The sequence below is a fragment of the Sinocyclocheilus anshuiensis genome, unplaced genomic scaffold (assembly GCF_001515605.1).
Source record: "Sinocyclocheilus anshuiensis isolate Anshui unplaced genomic scaffold, SAMN03320099.WGS_v1.1 scaffold522, whole genome shotgun sequence".
In the NCBI taxonomy this organism is placed as follows: Eukaryota; Metazoa; Chordata; class Actinopteri; order Cypriniformes; family Cyprinidae; genus Sinocyclocheilus; species Sinocyclocheilus anshuiensis.
Genome location: NW_015544185.1, coordinates 1,688,672 through 1,715,699, shown reverse-complemented (window position 1 = coordinate 1,715,699; position 27,028 = coordinate 1,688,672). Strand labels below are relative to the sequence as shown.

The 27,028-nt window shown below is 35.6% G+C and overlaps 2 protein-coding genes across 2 annotated transcripts in view; one reads left to right on the top strand and one right to left on the bottom strand.

The window, feature by feature from the left end:
- Positions 1 to 1,714, bottom strand: part of LOC107696477 (regulating synaptic membrane exocytosis protein 4-like) — a 30,257-nt gene extending 28,543 nt beyond the window's left edge. Inside the window, exon 1 of the mRNA XM_016496825.1 lies at positions 1,162 to 1,714. Coding sequence (XP_016352311.1) covers positions 1,162 to 1,258 — 97 coding nt within the window. The 5' untranslated portion in view covers positions 1,259 to 1,714. The remainder of the gene's footprint in view (positions 1 to 1,161) is intronic.
- Positions 1,715 to 21,927: 20,213 nt separating this feature from the next.
- LOC107696406 (14-3-3 protein beta/alpha-A-like) overlaps positions 21,928 to 27,028 on the top strand; it is a 5,520-nt gene continuing 419 nt past the window's right edge. The window contains exons 1-4 of the mRNA XM_016496716.1: positions 21,928 to 22,014; positions 25,652 to 25,952; positions 26,256 to 26,379; positions 26,601 to 26,654. Coding sequence (XP_016352202.1) covers positions 25,659 to 25,952; positions 26,256 to 26,379; positions 26,601 to 26,654 — 472 coding nt within the window. The 5' untranslated portion in view covers positions 21,928 to 22,014; positions 25,652 to 25,658. The remainder of the gene's footprint in view (positions 22,015 to 25,651; positions 25,953 to 26,255; positions 26,380 to 26,600; positions 26,655 to 27,028) is intronic.

Below are 27,028 nucleotides of genomic sequence, written 5' to 3'. Positions count from 1 at the left end.
ATTTCAAACGCCACTTAAGTGAGCAACCATCCCATTTTCTTTATTGCATATCAAAATGAACAGTATGACATGGCCTTTCCTTCCAAACCATGCACGTGGTACCATTTTTAAGAGTTGGGGGCTTGCAAAAAACCCAAAACTGGGAAAGAAACTGAGCATCATTTTGTACCAATTAAATGCTGCTGACCCAAATGAGTCTCAAAACCACAGGATAACCATTATTATCTATGATAGCTGAGTAAAAGCAAACTTGTCATTTAGAAGACACTTTTATTCAATGTATATTCCCTGGATTAACCTGGGGTGTCTTGGTTAAAGAGATAGTTCACTTAAAATTGCAAATTCAAATGAATCCAACGTTGCTTTGGACCCCATTGACTTTGATTGTATGGAGAAAGACAGTTGCAGCATTCTTTAAAAAATAGCTTATTTTAAGTCATACAGGTTAGAAATGACACAAGGGTGAGGACATGATGACAGAATTAGCATTTTTGGTCAACTATCGAATCTCATGGCAATTCGTAACTATTATACATTTTTGCGAATTAATATGTTTTCATACGATCTGCTTACATCCCACTGACGGTTTTGTTTAGGGATGGACCTTCATGCTTACTTTTTTGCTAAAAACTGTTGCTGTATCTATTTTCAAAGGCTGCGCCCTCTGCAGGTCACACTTATCGACCATGTGTGTCATTAAAACTGCCTCATTTCAGAAAAGTAACCATTAAATTAAAAAAAGAAAGAAATTACAATAATTTACACCTCACAAGAAATAAGTACATTTTATAATGGTTTCTCAAATGGCACATCCTTGATCTTTGTTTGTGACTGACATGCAACCTCTGGGGGGTGCAGCCTATGAAATGAGACAGCTTATATGTTTTTATACAAATCACATTGTACAAATTCATCCGAAATTTCCATTGTTATGTTTTGGAACTATCCATTTAAGGACACATTGGTGAACACTCATATACGTCTTGTGGGATTCGAACCCCTAACCTTTTGGCTTCCAGCCCAGATCGCCACATTTTTGTAAGCAGTACCGATAACCTCAAAATCTCAACCCTAAGCCTTACTTCTGCTCTAACTTCCAGGTGTCACAGTTTGTCAAAAGCAATCCAAACCTCCCTTAGACACACATATAAGTTCACTCACCGCCATCGTCCTCATCAAAGGAGTTCATGCAGGGGAAGTAGATGGCCAGGGCCTCAAAGGACGCAGACAAGCTGATGCGACTCTGCGAGCGCTCCATGTAAAGGCCCGGCGTAGGTGCCGGCGCCGTGTCCGCCGGCTTGGGCAGGCGCGCCTGGGCATTCTTCACGCGGAGCACAGCACGCGGCGTCTTGGCTAACTTTCACCGGCCCCTTCGCCAGCCCCGTACAAGACAGAAAAACAAACACCAAAGCACCCTCTTAAGTCCCTGTGGACCTGGTTCGGGTTCAAGAATCCTGTCCAGATGTGATGTCCAGAGTTTTTGGTGTCTGCAATGTCCTTGTTTTGTTTTGTTTTTGTCCAGGTCTTCAGGACAGAGAATTAGGATGGATGGAGTCTCATCTCAGAGGCTGATGTCTCAGAGCTGTGCTGGATCTTCTTCAGGGAACATGATCTGTTGCTTTTCCCTGTCTAGCTGATCCCTCACTGGGCTGTGCAGTGGATGAATGGATGGATGGATGGATGGATGGATGGAAGGATAGTATATAATGCCGTTTGTCTCTGTGTGTGTGAGAGAGAGAAGAGGAGAAATGGAGAGAGAGAAGGAGAGATGGGATTGAAGAGACAGACGGAGAGAGAGAGAGACGGGGAGAAAATGTTCTCACTGTTCTAACAGTCTGAGGCTGATTCACTTCATTCAGCGCTGAGCTCTTTGTGGAGACAAAAAGTGGGAGGAGACACCCGAGAGCTGTTGCTGGGATTCAGGATACTGGCCAATCACAGGATGTGGGCGTTGCAGACACAATAGCTGTGAATATCTTTCATCCTTCACAGACATCGACCGTCTCGCTCTCTCTCCGCTGACACGGTGAAGTGGAAATCTTGAAACATTGGAAAGCTGATAGATTTCAGACATGGTTTGATTGCAGTATGTTTTTGCCTCTCTCTTTCCAATCAAACCTGATTGTTTTAAGAGTAAATCAAACACATTCACCAGAAACTGCAACAGTTGGCTATATATTAAGACCTATCAAATCAATAGTGTTGTGAATATTAATATCAAATAAGTTTAATCAAATCAACCATGAAGAAAAGTAATCTCACATTAGTTTGTAAAACTAATACATATATTACCATAATAAAGCTTGACTTGACTTGATTTTATATATATATATTTTTTTTTGTGTTTAATTCTTTTATGCAAAAAAGGTTATTTGTAGTGTTGTTATTGTTAACTAAAACTATTCAAAATTGTTTTCGTTAGCTGAAATAAAGCTAAAACAAAGTAAAAAAAAAAATATTTGATCAAATTTTTTAAAATGCTGTCTTGACAGTTGACAATGAACTGAAATAAAATAAGTTGAAGTACAAACATTACTAAAACTGAAATAAAAATAAATTAAAGCCAAATAAAAATATTTTAAAATAAATAAATATAATAAAAAAGCATAAAAAATTTAATTGGAAAATAAAATTAAAATGAAAACTGAAAATATAAAAATGGATGAACTTATAGATATTAATGTCACATCCTTAGTATCGTTGATATATGAATACCATCTGGATGTTACCAGATTTACCTATTTTATATGTACATTTATATGTCTTTTTCAAACTGTGAAATGATAGAAACAGCATCAACAAACAGGCCTATTGCATTTTACTTGAACATAGTATGTTGTGAATTAAAGTACAAGTAAATAGCAACAAAATGACACTAAAACGACCACATTTGACAGCACCTGTGGGTTTCAGCTGTATTTAACCCACAATATTTCTTTAAGAAGTGGAATAAAAGAATGACACTGCCTGCTGAGAACAGTCATCTTCTGTTAAAGATGCATTTTGTCTTCTGTGTGTCTGGCAGGAGAAAGTGTGTGCGTGTGTGTGTGTGTGTGTGTGTGTGTGTGTGTGTGTGTGTCTGTCTGTCTGAGAGGGCTGAAAATGTCACCTGTGCCACCTCAATGAACAATCACAACTCTACTGCAAATAACAAACTTCACTCATAGTTATGAACGCCGTCATAACCGATGCTGACGATCTCGGTCTCTTTCAAAGTGCATCCTGTCAGTTTTTGTATAGATTTAGTCTTTATATGGCTTAACCTCAGCAGGTTTAGCAAAGTTCAACTGATTGTATGCTAACCCTCACTTTGGCTGTATGCAAGCTTTTGAAGGATATTTTTAAATTTTCAGAAGGAAGTAGTGCACATTGCAATGTGGTTGCTAAGGTGTTCTGAGTGGCTGTTGCCAAGTTGCTATGTGATAAGTGCCATCTAAATACCACAAATTACTGTAATAAAATCTGTTCATTTCAGTAAGTATTTCACAGCATTATCTGATACCATCACTGTACCATCATTCAGTCACTTCAAAAAAAAGTATCAAAAAGTAACATGATATTGCCATTAGCTTTGATCATGTAACACGGTTTTCTTGGACGTACCTTGGAGCATTGTTTTTATTTTTAGCTTATTGTAAATTAACAATAAGAATTGTTTTCATTCATTGAAATACAGTTCAAATAAAATCAATTATAAATATTAAATGAAAAATTGTATATGTTGTATTGGCATCTAACTGAAATAAAATAAATGCAAGTACAAAAAAAGTACAAAAATTACTAACACTGAAATAAAAAATGTTATGTAAAAATTCAAGTTTTCTATTAGGATGTGGATTATGATTAGGTTTTAGTATTTGTAACAGTAAAACAATCAAAGTGTCTTTAAATAGTGTGTGTGTTTATTAGAGTCGGCTTGTTCGTTGTATTGTAGCCAATGGCAGTCGTGCTGGTTCTTGTTCATTGCTTCACTGACCTTTTACCATGTTGGTCCATCTACCAGTGGGACCCTGGGGAAGGGGCCGTCTCACGGTGATGACATCTTAAGTGCAAGACACCAATGAAACCTGACAGATGCAGAGAGTAAAAGTGAACACAAGTTTTTGTGTGTGTGTAAAACAGAGAACATACAGGAGGAAGAAAGACGGTCAAATTAGGGCAGGATTTTTCTCTCCCTTCCAGAAACAACATGTACTTGCAACAGTTGACACCCCTTCTGTTCGAAGCCCATGGCAGAAACCCATGATCATGCTGTAAATATTCCAAAAGAGGTTAAGACCATTGTAATGTTTTTTCTGTGATGCCCAGAAGCCCACTTACACTATTACATGATAGACATTGTTTAAGATCAGTAGTTCATCAAAGCCTTCAAATGTGGCCTTTTCCTCATTTCATTTAAATTTAGACTATATAATTTAATTAAATTAGGCTGTTCCAAATAATAGACTTAAAAAAAAACTTAATAACTTATATAGGTAGATTTTTGGAATGTTGATTATAAAGTACAGAACATAAAACAATTGTGCCCATTTTGATTTCGTATTTGATTTGATTTTCATGTGACTTCATAGCTGCATATTAACCATGGTTTTATTATAGTAAAAGTGTAGTAACCATGGTTTTTTGGCGCATTGATTACCATTTGTATAATTACAGTTTTACTACAAATACCATGGTTAAACTATGGTTAGTGTGGCAAAACCATGGTTAATTTGTAGTTACCATGGTTTAACTATATTAACCATGGTTTTTTGGTTTTATTTGTAGTAAAACCATGGCTAATTTTTGTAAGGGTGCCTCTGTAGGCTAGGTGATTTTTGCTATGTTTCATTCAGAAACATGTTTTGTTCTGGTCAGTAATATTGTTTAAGAACAAATGAATGATGTTTGATGCAATGATCATAATATATTATATTTTGCTGTCTTTATTTCTTTCAGCTGATGCCTGCCTGCACAATCCAAGTGGAAGCTGGGCATACTATGGGATTAGAGACATAACAGCAGGTGACAACAGCAGGTTTATTTTTTTCAGTTCGGTGGCTTCCTGTACAAGCACACCCTCCACTATTATCCTGTCTGTAAAAATAGAAATGTATATCTGAAACAGAACTTTTACATTTTTTATCTCAAAAGTAATAAATAATAGGTGAATCAAAGCAAATTAGTGAATGATGTATATAATCTAGAAGGAAATGACACGCACAATCAAAATAATCTTACATTTGCAAGCCCTTGGATTTATAGCAGCAGTAACTTTGATGTCAGGCTGCAGAACGGATCATTTTAGGTGACTGCATTGCATCAGGGAGATGTTTGAACACGGATGTGTTGCTCCGCGTTCATGAGCTGCATTGAAATTCTGGGTTACATGATGGAAGGATGAGAGGGCAACACTTTTAGGTTTTAGTGTCCATTTGTGAAGGCTTAGAAAGCATTGTTTGATGCCATTAAAGCAATAGTTAACCCCCCAAAAATATGTACTCACCCTCATGTCTTTCCAAACCTGTATTCTCTTATTTTTCTGTGGAACAGAAAGGAGAAGCTTCAGGCATCTCTTTGCAATATATGAACATACAGGTGCATCTCAATATCATCACAATTAAAAGAACCAAAGACTTAAACTACTTCAGTCTGTGTGCATTGAATTTATTTAATACACGAGTTTCACAATTTGAGTTGAATTACTGAAATAAATGAACTTTTCCACGACATTCTAATTTATTGAGATGCACCTGTAGATAGCATCTCAGATCATTTGGTCTTGGAAGAATTTAATGAGAAATATTTGAGTTCTTATTGAGATCTGACTTTTATGGAAGCTTTAAGCCAAAAATAAGGGGGAAAAATGGTAATATGTATTTTTATCTCACAATTCAGACATTTTTCACAATTTTGTTTATATCTCAGAATTCTGACTTTTTTCTTACAATTCTGAGCTAAAAACGTCTGAATTGTGAGATATGAAACTCAGAATATGATATGTAAACTTAGAATTGCAAGACAAAAGTCTGATTTGCGAGCATTAAAGTCAGAATTGCAAGATATAAACTCAGAATTATGAAATATAAATAGAGAATTATGAGATATAAACGCAGAATTGCAATACATAAGTTGAAATTGCGAGATATAAATTCAGAATTGTGAGTTGCAATTCACTTTTTATATTTTTATTCCGTGGCGGAAATACATTTCCATAAGCTTTTAATTGCAGACTTTATTATCTTGGTAAACTTAAGCACATTGTTGAGTTGTTGAGGTGTCTATTGTTGAGAGAGACATGTTTTAGATTAGTAGAGTGTTTGTTTTTTCTCTCAGGTAAAAAGTCTGAAAATCAGGCCATATACAGAAACTTTGACCTCCATCATTGCTGCCTAGGAGACACAACTGAGATATGAAAGAGATCTCATTTGTGATATTTCTTCTCTGTGGAGCAGCGCAGTGTGGATGGCCTATATTTTCTGGTCCAATTGTCTGCATTTTTCATTAACATACTGTCTTATTCTGAAAGCAACTTGTAAAAGTGGAGCTCAACTGACATCCAGGTCGAGCTGATGAGGGCCAGGAAACACTTTTAAATTTTGCAGACTCATTTCAGCCACCAGCATCTCTGTTCAGAGCGGCGGCCCACGGTTTGCCAAAGCTTTTCATACTTTAATTACTTAATAGTGCTTCAATAAAGGTAATTACAGTAAATATATGGTTATTTGATTAAAAAAAGAGGCCCTCACTGTTAAAAGTGCCACATAAACAAACCCAAGTGATTGTCTGGTTCTTTTTCGGGGCGTGTTGTATTGAAGCTTTGCTTGATCACATCATTTTACCAACCAAGCAAAAGTGCTCAGTCTATCACAGAATTGCAAAATCCACTTACCGGATTTACAAAGCACCGTGTCCACAGGCCAGTCCTTCTAACAGCTTTTAATATCAACATAGTGCTACACGTTTATCTCTCTTTCTCTGTCTCTCTCTCTTGTTTTCCTAATATATGCTAACTTCCCCTTACTTAAGCCCTTCGTTTTGGTGTTTAACTTCAATTGGAGCATGTTTGTTGTAATGTCATGTGGGTCGCCATAAAATTTCGGATTTACAAATGCACCTACCGAGGAAAGATCTGGGATTAATTCCACAGATTTATGTTATTCCCTGCATGGCGAGCCTGCTTTTGGCATCTTAAAGGGATAGTTCGCCAAAAATGACATTTTTGTTGTCATTTATTCATGTCCCATATAACATAGAATCACTTTATTATCTAAATCATAACTGCCAAAACATAATATTGATTTTATCCAAATATTTGTGAGCCAAACTTGCATTAGTCATGTCTATCTAAAAAAAGACTTCGATGAACTGAAACTGTTGATTTGACATAAACCCATCATTACGACCATGGTTGACTGATGCCCGTAAACATGAAACAGACGGGCGCTCTTCACAGGAAGTGGATGCAAGAGGCTAACCTCGATAGACCGCCTCAGGCTGTGTGGCATTTAGAGCTTAGTTCAATGAGTCACAGGTAATTTCAGGTGTTTAATGTATATGCACTCGACAGGAGATGTAATGTCACAGATCTTCTCATTCAAGATGCTAAACTGAATTAACTCTCTGTTTGTGGTTTCTAAATTTTCCAAATGTCCAGCTATTCTTAGCCAGTCTGCCTACTGAACATATGGCAGCTCCAGGTCTTGTTTTTTTTTAATACAAACGTTTCCAAATGTCAAGATGTTTTTCTGATTACCCTAAGATCCAAATCAAACCAAATCTGATACATTTAGAAAGCTTCCATTTAAATTACCTACTCTTTTGTAAATGGACTGGCATTAAAATAAAAATCCTCTTTGTGCTGTCAGCGTCCCAATGTCTCAACAGATACAATCCTCTTAAGCTGTCAGTTCAGGATCTTTTCTTTTTGTATGTTTCATCTCAAGGTATTTACTGAAATTGTTGATATATGCTGACTTTTTGGTAAATAAGCAAGGTAATGTTTTTAACCTTTATTGTGGACAATTTTTTTTTGTTGTGCTGGAAACCACTGGTGTTGTTATTGATAACTTAAACTATTAAAAACATTTTGTTACTTAAAATAAAGCTGAGAAAACATAAATATAAATACAAATATTAGATGAAAAACTTTAAACATAAATCAAAAATGTTGAAACTTAAGTTAAAGTAAAATACTAAGTAAAATAAAAATAAAATGAAAATACATTAATATATATATATATATATATATATATATATATATATATATATATATATATATATATATATATATATATATATATATATATATATATATATATATATATATATATATATATATATATATATATATATATATATATATATATATATATAGTTGAAATCCATTTCAAAGTTCTAGATCTATATATATATATATAAAAGGGAGGACTGGGGACAGTTTTAATTTTAGGAAAATATTGTATGACTAATTACAAATAATGCAAATAAATGGTCAAATTGTAAATGTTGATTTCATTCTTGGTTTAGATCATCATATTTTTAAACATGCATTGATATTTTTATTATGGATTTTAAGTTTAAGATTGAAAGGGTCTGGGTCAAGAGTAAATATATTTAAAAAATTAGCTAATATAAATAATGAGTGCTTGTTAAAAAAGTGTTAAATGTAACCAAGTTGAAATTTGTTTAAATAAAAAACAGATTGTTCTTTATAGTTCTTTTTAGTTATTCCATCAAATCCTTTGCTTTTCTTCCTGATATTTTCCAAATGCTTGTTACGTAACAGCTTTTTGTTTAGACCCGCATCATTTCAGTTATTGAAACACTGCTTAATCCTCAATCCAGTTGGCTTCACCCTGATTTTTTACGGTAATAGGGTATATGTCGAACATCACCTGACCAAACCCGGAAAACAGGTCTCATTGCTTCCGCTTTTCGGAGAACGTGTTAACAACCGTATTAAATAATAGCCATATCTATGGACTTTTAAGATGATCAGTTAAACTAGCTAGCTGTTTTTATTGTTGACGTTTTATTCCATTTTTATATCTAAATGTGAAAAGAATAAAAATAAAAACAACTTTTAGATATCAGTCCGCATATGTGATGGACATTGGTTATGATCATCATTGGTATCTACTTTGAAGGCATCTTGAGTAAAACTGCTTCATATTTAACTAAGCATATGCAAAACGCTTGAACCGGAAGCGACGAGACCCGGTTAACAGAATACGGAAGTCTGTTGCGCATAACCCCTATTCTCGAATCTTGTTATGCTGATGGCTGTGTGAGTTGAGCACCATGCACAGATGTAATCTCACCTGTTTACTTCTGCTGTCTGCTATTGTGTTGTTTCCAAGCGTACTGATGGTCTGAATGCTGGGCGTCTCATAAAAAGCATTGCACAGCCGCACACTGATCTAGTCGATGTAGATTTGTTAGCAGCTCCTGCTCTAAAAACGGTCCCACTTTTAGGACACTAGCTTTGGTTGGCACATGAGAGACACACAAGAGAGTCCCCTTCGAGTCGGCCTATTTAAACACGTCTTACACTGAACTCAAGACTGGGTTACAGAACACATCTGGAAGTTAGACAGAGAGTGTGTTATATTTGTAACAAAACTGATAACTGCTCAGCCACGCATCTTGAAAACAAATTATGCTGATTCGCAAAAAGGGCCTAATGTTGCCTTTGATGAGTTCAAATATATCAATAAAAAACTTTCTATCTCTTAAAGTTTTGTTTTTTTAACAAAATAATAACAATAACATCAAATTATATATTCAGTATGCAAGAGCTTTAATGCACTTATCAAAATAACCAAAGCTATCAAATGTCAAAGATTTCAAAATGTATTATTTAACTTAAAAATCTGCAATGGGGTGAACTTTTTTTTTTTTTCAAATACTGCATTTAATGTCAAAGAACTTTAAAGGTGCTGTATGTAAGTTTTTGACTCTACTAAAGCATAAAAATACCATAATATGTTTGCAGATAGACCTATTTAAGAAACATGCTAAGTTAACATACTTGTTTATCTGAAAAACAATGCTACAGTCAGTTATTCTCTTTTGAAAATGTGAGTTCCGGGCCGGAATGTCGGTCACTGTTTTGGTTTGTGAAACCCGCCCACTGCCAGTTTACCCAATTGTATTTCGGGACCCCAGGTTGCCAGTTAGCAGAAAACACAGCGTATTTAATTTCATTCATCGTCAAGTGCGTTCGTTCCTGTTGGTGCTCATCAGTCTGAAAAAGCGAGGTGTGCTGTGATTGGCCAGCTATCCAATGTGTTGTGATTGGCCGAATACCTCAAGCGAGAGATGGAAATGTTACACCCCTTACATACTGTTGATGCCATGTCCCGGCCGGAGCGACGAGACAAAAACATGAAAACCCATTACAAACGAGGCATTTGTTGCGTCCAGTGGGGACGTAATTACTGATTATAGGTAGGCGTGTCTGACTCTGAACTTTTATAAAGAATATCTCTTTGGATTTGAGACTTTAGTCTTTGCAACTTTATAGCTCTTCTTTATGCACCAAGAGCTTGTAACAGTCCAAAGAGAAAGGAAAAATTTAAATCGCATCATATGACCCCTTTAACACAAGTTTATAAATAAATAAGTTTTTCCCAAAATCTGTAGTAATAATAATAATAACTCTAACCTTGAAATCAGGATTCAGAATCATTTATCCATGTAAAAATGGGCTGAGAATTGAACAAATAGCCAGGAATCCTGTCTTTTTGTCAGTTTTTCTGGTGATTAAGGGATAATACAAGACTTTGTCACCTTACAAATGATTGTCAAAAGCAAAAATGCTATGAATGCATCATATTTTGTGAGAAAAGGTGACATGCTTGAGCAAAACAAGCACTATTTTAGCAATCAGCTCCCCTAAATCAATAAGAAACAAGTATTGGATTTAATTCAGCTGCTATATTAGCTGATTGTAAAGCCAGACGATGCAAACAACACTGAACCCCATTGACTTTCACTGTATGGATGGACAAAAACAAGACATTGCATCTACACAAAAAACAAAGTCATATAGGTTTAGAACGACATAAGGTTGAGGTTTCATTTTTGGGAATGCAGTAGTAATATGAGTGGATCTGTGCAGAAATGTTCAGAAGTGTTCTGCCATAATGGACAACAAAATCAGTCTTTTCAGTCAAGTTCTGATGTGAGTTGCTCCAAAATAGGCTCAGACCACCTGTGTGTGTTTACATGTGCAATCAGTGCACCACTAGCTGAGATCCACTGCGCCGCAGGACAGCAGCAGCTACTCACTTCCTGTGGATAACACATTTGTGAAACCAGGTTAAAAAAAAAACTTTAATCTCATGTTGCTTTTGAACTTTGGATATGCAAATTTAGATTCAAGACTTTTAACCCAAGAAGTTGGACCCAAGAAAATACCAAAAGAAATGTATTGAATTTCAGTGCTTTCATGAATTCAGAATAGCATATACTATAACGGAGTAATAATATGTTCAAAATTAAATTGCCTATTGCTTACAAAATATTGCATAACATAAATGAAATACTTCTTAATCATTTTCAAAAATGGTATGTAAAACAGAATGCATTATACAACGTATTAATATTAGCATAGTACATTGCTGTCACATGACCTCATCATTACATGCATTATAATCCAGCAAATGGTATTTAAAATAGTTATTTTTAATTTTTGGTCTGATCTTGTGTAAAAGACTTCAAGTAATTAGACTAGGATGAGATTTTTAAAATTGTAGATATTATTGGTCACAGGTCACGTCGAGCACATTGTATGAAGGGATACATTATTTCACGTCTGCATGTTATAAACTGCACATTGTAGTAAATATTAAAAATATTAGCAACAATTTGGTTATTGAGTATATTTACAAATACAGAATTTGCAATGTTATTGTTAACTAAAATCATAAAGCTGAAATAAAATTTTAACAAACCTTAACTTAAAAACTTAGAAAACTTAAAAACAAAGATTAGAAATGACTAAGCTACTAATTGAAATAAGTTTAAATTCAAATACTAAAATGACTAAAACTAAAATAAATAAAAAATCTAGTTATACAAAAACATTAAAATAAATAATAAAATCGTTAAAGAATAATAAAAATGACAAACGTACAAAATATAATTTCTAAAACTTCAATTTAAATTAAAACGAAGATTAAAAACATAAAATGTAAAAATAATAAATAAATAAATAAATAACACTGAGAAGGAGTAGCCTTTGTGAAAGTACACTGAACACCTCATAGTGTGTCCCCAAGCACAACGCCCACAAAAATAGAAAAAATAGTTGTGTCTAGCCTTATAATAATTAATTAATAAGGGGTTGAGGATGGATAAATTACATGAGCATCATTTTTTTTTTTATCTGTTTCCCCTCCGTCTCTGCCATTACCTTCAACATTTACAGAGGTCATCACCTTGCAATCAGGTAGTGGGTGTGTGTGCGTGTTTCTTGTCATCAAACAGCACAAAGTAATTAAATAGCTACACAGGAGACACAATTCTCCAGCAGAACGAAATGAAGATGTCTCTGCCGATGTGACATCTTGTGGAACGGTGGAAGGAAGCGAGCGAGAGGTACGGTTGCATCTGGACGTTGAACACTTGCTGATGTTGTGGGATTTGGGAGAGGAGCTAACATAAATCATTCCGCTGTAATTTGCACTTATTCTGGCTGTCTACAGTAAAGGTCGAGCACTTTCTCTCTGTCTCGCTCTCCATGTTGGTGATAGTGCAAAGCAAAGTAGGGAGAAGAAACGGTGCTTTCATTAGTTGCTGTCTGAGGTGCAGATGTTCTAGTCTGCTCTCATTTGGCATTGGTTTGTCTTTGAGAGCCGCTCTCAACAGCTCCATCTTTACCTTCACATCAGAAACCTCTTCAACCCGAAGCTGCTCTTCCTTTATTTTTTTTTACAAAATTTGGGTAAACCCACTGATCTATAATATATATAAGATCAGTGGGTAACACTTCATAGTAAGGTTTATTAGTTAACATTAGTTAACTACTTTAGTTAACATGAACTAAGAATGAACAATACTTCTACAGCATTTATTAATCTTAGTTAATGTTAATTTCAACATTTACCAATGCATTATTAAAATCAAGTTGTGCTTGTTAACATTACTTAATGCTCTGTGAATTAACGTGAACTTACAATGAATGACTGTATTTTCTTTAACTAACATTAACAAATATAAATAAATTCTGTAATAAATGTGTTGTTCATTGATTGTTCATGTTAGTTAACACATTAACTACTAACAACTAAGTAACTAATCTATCTATCTATCTATTTATCGTTCTATAATTCTCTTTCTATTTATCATTCTGTCTATCATTCTATCATTGTATCATCCATCCATCCATCTATCTATCTATCTATCTATCTATCAATTCATTCATCATTCTATTTATCATTCTATCTATCGTTCCATCATTCTATTGTTCTATCTATCGTTCTATCAGTCCATCCATGAATCATCAATCCATCCAACATTCTATGTATCATTCAATCTGTCGTTCTATCACTCTATCGTTTTATCAATCAAAGAAAAACTGACTGTAGAAGAAGACAGTTTACACAATAAAGCCTGCTGTAGCGTCCCTTGAGGTGACGCTGAGAATGCGTAGTGTATTTGCTTTGAGTTATGAGTTACGTTCTGGCAGATTTCAGAATGCATGAGTGTGGAAACAAGCTTGCATATGTGTAAGAAGCGTTTGCATATGTGTATTTCAGTATATTGCGACTTTGCTTTGGTTTAGATGTAGAAACCAGTGCAAACCATTTGATTAACATGAGCTTTGTGCAGCTATTGATAATATAGTTTCCTAGTTTGTTTGGACGTACAGGAAATCTGTCTTCACCAAACGGCCACGTTTACAATAATGACCGAATTGGAACAGCTTTGTTTGCGCACACACACACACAAAATGCATATTATTCACAGACACAGCAAAATCATGCATCAGACTGACCTAGAAAACTGGAAAGCCATCATCATCCTCTGCCGCCTCTACAGAGAGCTCACAGGAATATAGCAGCCAACTGCCCTTGACCAAAGCAAAGAACATTGTGATCATAGAGCTCCATTAGTTCTGTCACTCCATCCTGATATAATACACACTCCCTCACATGCTTCTACTGTAGATATGACAGCTGGAATTATTTTTTGTATTTCCCATGCAAGGTATGTCTTCAGTTCAGACTAATAATAAACTGAAGCATGAATTTTGACAGTTTGTTTACAAACCATGTGATATCATAATGTTTTGTGTTATTCAAAGATATATTAGCATTACAAAACAAAAATTATAAATATATATAATGCTATCATATATTTATTTACATATTGCATGTCCATATATTATGATATTATAATATTATATACATATTTCTGAATGATATACCTGTAACGTAGGTTTATTTATTTATTTATTGTTTAATTAAGCTTGCTCATTTCCCCTATTTTTACAGTTAGATTTACTTTGCCATCATCTAACACTCACTTAAACTTATTATTTGAAAACGATAGATAGATAGATAGATAGATAGATAGATAGATAGATAGATAGATAGATAGATAGATAGATAGATGCTTTGCAGTACAAGCTTTTACCTGATTCACAGCAGATGCTATATTTCTCACAAACACCTGCTAAGGCCACCCTGTCTTGTTCCCGTGGTAACCTCATTTGTTGGTGCCTGCTCACCTACTGAGTTGGTTTGAGCACATCCAAGGACAGCGATGCATGCAGGCTGTCTCTATTTACCAGCGACAACCAGAGTGAGAGAAGCAAATAACGCAGCCAGCTGTTTCCCACCGCGGGCCCACTACCTGCTGTAGTGTGAATTCATTTTACCAGGACATGCTGAGTCAGAAAGCAATTTACAGATGACGTCCCACCACTATATTTCTTTGGGAGGGCTGTGGGGCAGGCATGTCTTATGGGATAAGCATTGACGATTTAGATCAAAGATGGATATGTGTAAATAAATTCTCCATATTGCCTTTAGGGGCTGCTGAATATTTCATTTTGTATCTATTATTCTTTGCACTGCGGAATCAAAATTGTGGTTTTGATGACAAATGATATAAGATACTGTACTATCCTCCCTATGTGTTTAATGTTTAATGTAGGTTTATAGTCTAAATGCTTTAGTTATAAACTAAAACGCTCCAGCATTTATTGATGACATGCGGCAGGTTCTAAAATTTAATTTAAAGAACTTCATAACAAATTGACTTGACTTGGTTGTAAAATGTTTGGTTGTAAAAGGGATAGTCCACCTGTTTCGATGAATGTTGGTAACCAAATAATTTTAGTTCCCATTAGCTATTTTTCCATCCAAAGCTGCGAATTTAACTTGTGCGCAAAGTTGGAATATCATATTAAAAAATTGCAAATAAAGCTCCATTTCCATCCAGCGAGATGAAGAGAACAACATTGTCACTTCCTGATAAACTGGTGCCAAATATCACTAAGAAAAAGGTAATTTGTTGCAGTAGGAGAAGCCACTTTAGTCTTTTTTCATATATAATAAATGATATCATCAGCAGATGAAATGCAATAAACATGGACAGTTGTGTAAGACAGTTCTGGGAGGTAATTTTACAGAACCACTTTGACGACAGACTTTGGCTCAGGCATTTAAGAATGACCAAAACAACATTTCAGTTATTGTGCAGCGAGATTGGTCCGCTGGTTAGTCCAGTTATGCCATCCCATCGCGCAAAGTCACATTACTTTTTTGATGCGCATTGAGGAATTTATTCGGTAAATATGTTTCTATCGTAGTTTATGCGCATGTTTTCTTATCGATAAATGTGCACTCAGTTTTTTATGCGCATTTTTAGAATTTCTGTGCATCTTTGCATTTCCATTCCACGGTTTTTAATGTGATATCCGAAAATGTGCATAAAAATAGGTGGATGGAAGCATAGCTATTGACTTCCATAGACAAAAATGGGTCACAAAATTGTTTGGTTAATCTTATTTTGTGTTCCAGAGAAAAACAAAAGTCATACAGGTTTAGAACAACACGATGCTGAGTAAATAATGACAGAATTTTTGTTTTTGGGTGAACTATCCCTTTAAATGCCTGTTTTGATAGGTATTTTTGATCATTGTTTTGAATTTTGTTTTTTTGGAATAACGTGCACCGATGAATTCTTTACAATAAGACCAAGAACTTGCATTAGGAAAGGAAATAGTGTTCATTTTGAATTCATGTTGTGTATTTTTAAGTAATCTGATTCTTGTATCTGACATGTGCAAGTGTATAGACGTATTATGTGATGACTTGTGCAGAAACTCTCTGTTTCTCGCTTCATTTGCCAACCACAAGTTCTTGGCACTCATTTTAAGAGTGCCATCGGTTTCCTCCAGTACACATCAACCTAGATTGCTGAAAATGGAGCAACCTGCTGCCAGTTAATATAGAAATTGGGGCTCCGAGGACGATGCTGTGTCTTTCATATCTGATATCCTCGGCTAATCATTAAAACGTGGAGGATGAAGGACAGGCTAAGTGTGTCAAGCATCGGTTCACGTCCTGAGACAGTGTTAAACAGAGAGGCAGTTACTGGACTGAAGCTGAAGTACAGTCCCATTACTTAATTGAAGTCAATCAAATGTTTAGACTGTAAAGAAGCACTAGAGGAGATGTAGTTAGGAAACAATAATGATTTCATTTGTACTAAGGAGATTTGTTCAGACAAACACCTGTTTTTCAATACTCCTTGGCACTTATCGATCAACTTTAATTGTTTTTAAGTCAGTTCATCCATTTAGCATTTCTTGCTCACCTTTTTCCCAGGAAAATCATGGAGTGCAACGAATGCAACAAAAAATACAAACGTGAATATGCACATTTTTCAAAATGCACGTATCACTTAAATGTGCTGTATGTCATTTATTGTATAAAACACTATAATATGTTTGCAGATATTTGGGAAACATGCTAACTTCACATGCTTGTTTCTCCGAGAAAAAAAAAACCCTGCTACAGCCAGTTATTCTGCTTTGAAATGTGTGTTCAGTGTCAGAATGTCTGTTTTTGTTTTGGTCTGTGTGATTCCGCCCACTTCCAGTTTACCCAATTGGATTTTGACACCACAGGTTGCCAGTTGGTAGAAAACACAGCGTATTACAGACATGGAAGCCAGCAAAATGAACTGGATCAGAGATCACAGATTCTACCTGACCTAAAAAGCCTCGCCGTCCTCGCAGTCCATCTAAAAAACTCTATAAGCTTGAAAACTCCGATAAATCAATTCATCAACTTACAGTGTAAGACTCGTCACCTTCCATTGTCAATTGTGCTTGTTCCTGTTGTATGTCCTCAATCTGACAACCCACTGGAGCGTCACGTCTGAGGAGGGGGGAGCGGGAGAAACAACTCTCTTAAATATTTTTAATTTCAACTGCTAGCTCATTAAAACAGATTATTGAAGTACGTTTTATAAGAATATACTATTTCAGTCTTTCTACTTCAAAATATAATGTTTAATTCAATGTGTTACTTACTTGCCATTTCTTTGTACTATACTTATTTGTAAAATTTACTACAATTTCAGAGTGAAAATTGTTTCAAAGTAAATCTTACACCAAATCTTTCAGTGTAAAATTCAGAAACAACCTGCTGTTTTTCATTCTTTTGTGAAGTGATTATTGCATTGCATCATTGGTTGCAGCTGCAGGTGTAAATGATTATGAGAAATGCTCAGAACAAAATAATAACTGGAAACATATGTTATAAAATGCTTGACTGAAATGTAAGCCATTAATCACATAGAAGTGCACTAACGACCACTCAGAATGCAGTAACACCCTGGCAACCACCTAGCAACCACCCAGAACACTCAAGCAACTGCATAGCAATGTACTGACAACCACAGTAAGTGAGTTTTGCATTAGCAGGCACCATTCATCTTTCCTTCAGAAAATGTACAAGTCTAGTTTCTCATTCATGTTTCATGCTGGGATGATATATGCCACTCTGCCGTGCTTTGCTCCTTCCTTTCAGTTGCTTGGCTGTCAGTAATGCATGTTCATTTCTATCCAGGGAATGATTAGGTACTAAAAATGGCATGCTAGCATAAAGACTATATTGTGTGGTAGTATAGTTCTTTCCTTTCTCTCCATGCATGGTAAAGAATCTCCACCCATCTCCATTATATAGCTGAACAATCAATGTGTACTATTGTCCAAGACTATTATGTTCACTCCCCAACATGAGAGGCATACAGTGTCTTGTGAGGCAGTTCATTTCTTGAATACATATTTAACAGGCCTGTATTTCAACCAAGAGAAAAAAAAAGACTGAAGTGAAAAGGTACTGAGGTTTAGATCACCAGTATCTTCTACAATACAGTTTTTAAGTTTACTAAGGAAAGTGCAAGTGACTGTGCAAAAGCCACTGCTGCGATGTTAGGGTGTTGTGAGTGAAAACATCACAATAATCCACACAACTCCAGTCCATCAATTAACTTCTTGTGATGTAAAAAACTGTTTGTAAGAAACAAATCCATCATTAATGGAATACTCCACTATTTTTGAAAATAGGCTAATTTTCCAACTCCCCTAGAGTTAAACAGTTGAGTTTTACCATTTTCAAATCCATTCAGCCGATCTCCGGGTCTGTTGGTAGCACTTTTAGCTGTAGCTTAGCATAGATCATTGAATCTGATTAGACCATTAGCATCTCGCTCAAAAACGACCGAAGAGTTGAGTTTTACCGTTTTTGAATCCATTCAGCCGATCTCCGGGTCTGGCAGTAGCACTTTTAGCTGTAGCTTAGCATAGATCATTGAATCTGATTAGACCATTAGCATCTCGCTCAAAAACGACCGAAGAGTTTCTATATTTTTCCTATTTAAAACTTGACTCTTCTGTAGTTACATCGTGTACTAAGACCGACGGAAAATGAAAAGTTGCGATTTTCTAGGCCGATATGGCTAGGAACTATACTCTCAATATACTCTAGAAAATCGCAACTTTTCATTTTCCGTCGGTCTTAGTACACGATGTAACTACAGAAGAGTCAAGTTTTAAATAGGAAAAATATCGAAACTCTTTGGTCGTTTTTGAGCGAGATGCTAACGGTCTAATCAGATTCAATGATCTATGCTAAGCTATAAAAATAAAAACTATTAAAATTTTAATAAATTGTATAATAGTATGACTAATACTAAAATAACACTGTTGTCTCTAACCCTAAAGTATAAATAGAAATAATAATGATGCTTGCCTCAGTCATATAGCTTTTGTTCAGAGCTTTCATTAACAAGAACAACAACACATACAGCGGTGTCCTGTATGTCTTTGATTTATGAATTGGTGACAAAGTCAACATCAATAAATGCTTCTATAGCTTAACAAATTAATCTGCTTGAACATGCCTTAAGCAGGTCTGTACAGATTTCCCTGGAGACTCGCAGCTATAGATTTTATTCTCAAGTCCGTTTAGGGAACATAGACTCGTCACTGTATGGCAGCCTCTTTTGTGCTTTTTTTTTAAGGTTTATTTCAGACATTTCTATCAGGCACTCAAAATAACAGTTTTTTCTCACTTGTATCAGTTATATCTACATGTATCTATTATTGACATTAGGCTTCAGAATGTATTTAGCTTCTTTTATTTGAAAGATAAGCTTAGATTATTAATGAGCGTTCATAATAATAATGACCATGTTCAGTCATCTGGGTTGCTGTCCCAAAATAACCCAGCCTCATTTTGGGTCTGAGTCATATATGATATAGCACCTCTAAAAATATTTGAATTGGTTTATGAAACAGTCTTACTCATTGCGGTATCTGTTTAATTGAACAATAAGTATTCTTTTTCAAATTCTTCGTGCACCAAATTTGGTTGCTCTACTTTGTTGTACAAGTGGATGATTGAGTAGAATGTGGTCATTTCTCACATGCATGAATGAAATTACAAAAAGGACATTATTCACACCAACAAGCAAGGTGTGCTTGAGTGCATCGGCTTTACCTCTGTGTGACCTGGCTTTTAAAGTTTAAAGGTCATGCTGATAATTTCAATTCTAAATTAATCAAGTGGATGCTTAATTGATAGAACCATTGATTTTCTTGCTGCAGATAATCAGAAAATATGCTATGCTTTTAATTCCAGGTCTTGCATCAAGTCATGTGCTTTAAAATGAAAGAGCATGAAGACTCTGACACTGAAAAGCTTTTTATGTGAGGAGGTGGGCATGCAAAAATATATTTAAAAAAAAAAATGTAAAAATCAGTTCAATGCAAAATTCCAGCTATGTTTGTGGCACAATGCATGCAGAAACATCACCTTCAAAAGGTCTATGCATGCTTATTTTGATTGCCTTAAACATTCTCTGTCCGACATCTTTTTCTTTTAAAGCTTTAGTATTAAAGGAGCATAATACCTGGGAACCTACAAACTGAGGGAAAACATCTTCAACACTTGATTGTAATGCATGATGCCTACATGAGTAAACCTGCCTTATGAATGCAAAGTTGCAATGCTATGCATTTTTGTTTAACAAATAAAAACCTGGTTAGGTCATCGTTGTGACTTGACGTCATACCATTTGCTGTTTGTGTAGACTGTAATCTTAGTAATGCTCCCGTTTTGGTTAAAACGGCAGGCTTTATTATGTCTGTGTCATACAAGCCAATGTAAAATGAAACATTTTATTTAAACTAAAGCAACTACCAGACTGACCTCTTTGAGTCACTGTAGAGATCTACACTACACCCTACTGGTGACTTCTGTGTATTACAAGCGCTGAGTTTCAGCGTTATAAAACCCTGTTTAAATGGGTTGTCTTGTATTTTTGGCCTATTTAAAAAAAAATAATAATTATGGTTCATTCATATGTGTTATCATTGTACATTAACAAATGCATAAGGCTAAATCTTACTTAACAAATAATTCAAGATAATTTGTTGATGTCTGAAGATAGCCCACGCACGTGTTTTTTATGGGCAGATATAGGCTAGTAAGAAAATAAAAAGTTATGACATAAAATTAGGAAAACCAGATATTTAAAATTCTGCGCTATTTCTATAGGTCACTAATCAAATAAGCAGGTTTGTCACATTGACCATGCATCGTTTAGTACAAACAAATGTATTTATTTATTGTTATTATTAATTATTTTACACAATTTTCACTTCTTTTTATTTTAATGATTAATTTAAAACTTGTTTTTTTAGCTGCATTTTTAGTGTGAAAAAAGTGATAGCTACAGCACAAATAAAAATGGCTAATATTAATATGAACAAAATGAGAGATGCTTGTAATGGTCATTACAAATATTGTACGTGCTTCAGAATGCGGGTGCATCGGAGAAAGGATAGATCATACGCGCGAGTAGACAGTCTGAGATCGAGTAAACATCATCTTCTATTGTTGCCATTATTATTAATCTCACAAGCTTCCATTTCGAATTCAGCAAGCTGTCGAGCGCCTCCTGGCAACGGTTGCTATGGTGACTAAGGGGGGGGGGGGGGAAGGGGTGGAGTTTAGAGGAAGCGGAAGTGTCAGCGCAAGCGGAAGTGGTACTGCCCTGAATACCCCGAGCAGCAAAACGGAGGACAGCTTGATACTCCCATCGTTAACAGACACAAATCAGGACTCGAAATATATTTCAATGTGAGTTACATTGCCCATTAAGGCCGCTCGTGTGATATTATGAATGTTAGAGATGCATTTTGCTGTATTGTTGCACATGTAAGCCCCCCTCATCATTGTCAATGGCGGAAGGTGTCTATTGTGGTTTGGGGCTGGGTACAAGGACTTAGGCCGAGGCGGGCGATGAATAACGATTATTGCCGATTTATTTCCGATTACGTCCGATTTCTATTAGAAGCGCGCGGTTCCCGCACATCCATTATGTAAGAGCGCTATCAAAGTATCGTCGTGCGGAACAGCCCTCATCCGAACGGGAGCAATGGCCAGCGGCTCCCGCGTCTATTCAACACCCGGTCGTCGTGAAAGCTAACCGGCTAACAAGGTAATGGTATAATACACCACAGGAGCAAAGCGCGTTCTTATGAAGGCAGTTAGTAACGGTTAAATTTTATTTGGCGCGAATAATCGGCACGTCCGATTAAATTCCACACGGGAATGCGAGTGAGAGGGCGTTGCATTGGTGGCTAACGCTGTTAGCTCGAGCGAAGAGCCTGAATATGCTGCAGTGCAGTATTAGTGAGGTTAGGCGCTTAAAACGGCTCACGTTTATAGTTTCACTATTTCTAAATGCGTTCAAGTTAATGTATTGAAATGATTTAGTGGGTTGGATCGTTTAAATCGCGAAACAATCGCCTCAAAGGATGGCGGACTTGTCGACAGGACGCGTCGTGAGGGCCTATGTAAATAAATCTAGTTCGACACCAGCTCTTATGTCATCTACTAACCGTTCAAACTACGCATTTTAACTAGTATTCCAGCCCTCCTCGGTCTCATTAGGCAACCGATTAGCAAGCTCACACGTGTGTGTTCGTCTCTAGGAGCTGGACGGGCCGTGTTTTCTCGCCTGACACCGTTACCTGTGGTTCGGGTTCAGGCGGAGACATCAACGCCCTGGGCGTTGGCACTTACACACGTATTGATAGCTGACAGAGTTGAAATTCCCACCGTGGCCTGCTGGAATCCCGATTCCATGTCGGATTCCATGACCTTGCACAAAGGTAGACGGACAATTGGATAAATGTAATATTAAGCAGCAGCCAGAAACCTGGGGTTATATGTGATTTAGAACAGGTTATCTAACTTAGTGGGTTTGGTTTAGACTTTGACCATTTATAATACGCAGAGGTGGATAAGCCATTGTGTGTTTTAGAAATAAGGATTTTGACCTACTTTTTAATTGGGTTATATATTTCAGAAATCCTGAAACCACTGCATCAGTGCAGTATGAGCTACAAATATGACCTGATTATTTGTCAATTTGGTGCAGAAAACAATTGTCAATGTAAAGTCAAAGTAAAACAAATGTTATGGTGGTCATATATTTATTGACCTAAAACTAGTCTTTTAGGTTAACCACAGCTTACACCATTATCTATGGGTAAACCTGGGTGATAATACATAAAATGCATGGTAATCTTATTTAAAAAAAAAAAAAAAGCATTATTCTCAATTAAAAGTGTTTCTAAGTTTCTCAGAAACAGTTACTGTCAAGGTAAAACAAACATTAAGGAGTGCATGTATTTCTTATTCTACCCAAAAAAAAAAAGTCTTTGAGGTTAAGCACTACTAATACCATTATCTATAGATAAACCTGATTCATTATGCAGAAATGCATGGTAATATTTTATAAAGCATTATATGGCAAAATAAACCCCCCAAACTTAATTTCTGTTTAAAGTGTTGGTAACACGTTATAATAACTTTCATTAATAAATCATTAACAAACATTAAATAATGCTTGATGGATAATTAGTTAATATATATTCAAAGAGTTAGAAACGTGAGATAATGTGCTTGTTAATGTTTGCTAATAAACTTATTAAACATTAGATCATGTTCAAACAAATTATTATTTCATGCAAGTTAAAATGCTTACAAATGTCATTAAACTTTCAATTCCATATGATCAAGCACTTATTGAAAATCTACAAATGATTTGAACAGATGTTATAAAATCATTAAAAGCTTGTTAATGCACAACACTTTTGCTGCTGTTGAGGTGTGATACGGGTAAGGTTAGGGACAGGTCTGGTGGCATGGGTAGGTTTAAGGGTTGGTTAAAAGGTCAACGGTGTACAGGGGTCAGTTTGATTATTATAAGGGAATACGGTTCAATCGGTTTATATTGTTGTTTTGATAAATGAACAAGTATTTTCTTTTAAAAAATGATTTGTTTTCTCCTGTTTATTTATGATTCAAGGAATATCCTGTTTAATGATATACTGAAGAGTAGTATACTAATGTGAGTGTTGAGGCAATAAAAACATTTTTTTGCACCAAAATTACAATCTGTGATGTCTTTAGCAAGCATTTAGCTAAACTTAACCAGCCACCCTTTACACAAACCTTGTTCCATTAGCTAAAAGTCCAATGCCCATAAAGATACTAAAAGATTAGTAATCGTTCATAAACATTTACAAATGATGAATAGTTTCAACTTTAGATTGGCTACTGCAAAAACATGAACAAATGATTAATAAGTGATTATTAAAGATGTGTGAATAGGGTAACTTCAGGTCTTTCGGGACACTTTTTGCCATTGAGATGACTGTTCATAAAGGTATTAATGATTAGTAAACTTTTATAAACATTTGCAAATTATGAATAGTTTCCACTTTAGATTGGGGTACTACAAAAACGTACAAATAATTAAATTATTTGTTAAGATGTGTAAATGGAGGTCTACACAACAAACAAAGACCAACAAATGAAGATCATATGAACTGAAAGTTTACTGACATTTGTAAGCATTTCAATTTACATTAAATAATCATATGTTAATCAATCGGTAATGTTGAGTAAGTTCATTAGTAAACATTAACAAGAACATTATCTCATATTTCTAGCTATGTGAATATATATTAACTAATGCTGTTAAGCATTATATAACGTTTGTTGATGATTTATAAATGAAAGTTATTATAAAGTGTTACCAAAGTGTTTATATAATTTTCAAAATGTAAAAAAAACATTTTACCAAAGTTCAAGTTTGGTGAATTTTAGTCCGCAAAATGATGATTGATCAGTAGAGAATCTTAATTTAAATGAGTTCAAAGAGGAAAAAATGGTAACACTTTACAATAAGGTTCATTATTTAACTACTTTAGTTATCATGAACTAAGAATGAACAATACTTCTGCAGCATTTATTAATCTTAATGTTAATTTCAACATTTACTAATGTGTTATTAAAATCAAAAGTTGTGCTTGTTAACATTAGTTAATGCTCTGTGAACTAACATGAACTAACAATGAACCACTGTATTTTCACTAACTAACATTAACAAAGATTAATAAATACTGTAATACATGTATTGTTCATGTTAGTTAATACATTAACTAATGGATCCTTATCGTAAAGTTACCGAAAAAGTTATGGAAAAGAAAAACACAAACGTGGCCTTATTTTGCGTTGTGTGGGATCTGAAGTAATTTTACTTGAAGACTAGTGTGAATGCCGTTTTAGTGTGCAAACCTGCCTGTTTTCAAAACCGACTAGTCTACTAATCAGTCTTAAGGAAGCTCTGTTTAACTAGGCTGGTTTCAAGTAATGCTCTTCATCAGTTAGTGTTATAACCTCAAATGGGATTTTACTGATGTTTTTCACTCTGATTCAGTGATGAATGCATTTAGATAAAGTCTCTGAGACAGTCGCTGAATGACTGCAACTTCATAGCTGTGCCTTAGCATTGGTCCTCTTACATAATCGTTCATGGGTAGCCTTCAGTATGACTTAAATCTGCACAAGTCCCAAATTTAATAATAGTATCTGGTGCAGGTCAAAATTGGCACCAACTTGAAAATTGACCTCTTTACAACAAAAGGAGGTCAGCCAAGCTCACTAAGCGACACCAAACTTGATGTAATTTTATTATATTCATACAGACTATAGACAAAGGAAAATTAACTCTCCAACGTGCATTTTGTTATCTAACTATACATTTTCTCCTACTTTTGTAGTTGCATCATGGACAAGAGTGACCTAGTGCAGAAGGCAAAGCTCGCTGAGCAGGCCGAGCGCTATGATGATATGGCTGCTTCCATGAAGGCCGTCACGGAGGGCGGCGTTGAGCTTTCCAACGAAGAGCGCAACCTGCTCTCCGTGGCTTACAAGAACGTGGTGGGCGCCCGCCGCTCGTCCTGGCGCGTGATCTCCAGCATCGAGCAGAAAACGGAGGGCAACGAGAAGAAACAGCAGATGGCGCGTGAATACCGTGAGAAGATCGAGGCCGAGCTTCAGGAGATCTGCAACGACGTGCTGGTGAGAGACGTGAAGTGTGAAGAAAACATTTGACAGTTCTAGAAGTTCCACCTGATTTAATTTGCAATTGATTTTACGTTTAAGTAGGCAGCAAGGCAGGTCACTTTATAGTTAGAGCAAAAGGAATCAATTTTATTTGTAACATGAAACTGCTCATATGAAAATTGCAATTAGGATGGATCAAAAATGCACATTTTACCTTTAAGAAAGTTGCTTTTTCCTCTTTCTGATGGTCAGTGCTGTTCATTTATTTGTAATATTAATGGTCATAGCTTAATGTCAGTCTTAACTCTGTTCTCTCAGGGTCTCCTGGAGAAGTACCTCATTCCCAACGCTAGCCAGGCAGAGAGCAAAGTCTTCTACCTGAAAATGAAAGGAGACTACTACAGATACCTGTCCGAGGTGGCATCTGGAGAAGCAAAGAAAAGTGAGCTCATTTTCTTTAAAGCAAGAAGTTTGTTGCCTAAATATTAATCTGTTAAATCTATTCATTAGGGAGAAGATGGACTAATAGAAAATAATTGGAACTGATAATGCTGGAGTTTAAGGTCCAGTCCTAAGAGTGAATAGTTGCTAGCCAAAGCATCAGAACATTCAGGCTGTGATGTAATGGTCATTAATTTGATTTTGTTTCCTCTCAAATTGCAGCCACAGTGGACAACTCTCAGAAGGCTTACCAGGATGCATTTGAGATCAGCAAAAGTCTTGATTTAAGAGACAAAAATACTGAGGAAAAACATCACATTTTTGCAATGTGATCAGAAGGTACAGTAAAAGTTATTTCCATATTCTAGTGGTTAGGAGAAGAAATATTCAAGATGAATTACAGAAATAGTGTAAAATTAATTACAAAGTAATGGAGATCTGTGGGAAGTTGAATTTTTCAACTTTTGATATCTTGAATCATACCTTTACCTTCATAAAACCTGCAGAAACCCTGTCTTAGTGGCAGTGTAGTTTTAGGCCCAATCCCAATTCTATTTTATACCCCTTCCCCTTTTCCCTTGAAACAGAGTGTCAAGGGGTAGGGGTGAAAATATTCCCCTAAGAATTGGGACACCACTACTATACGTCAC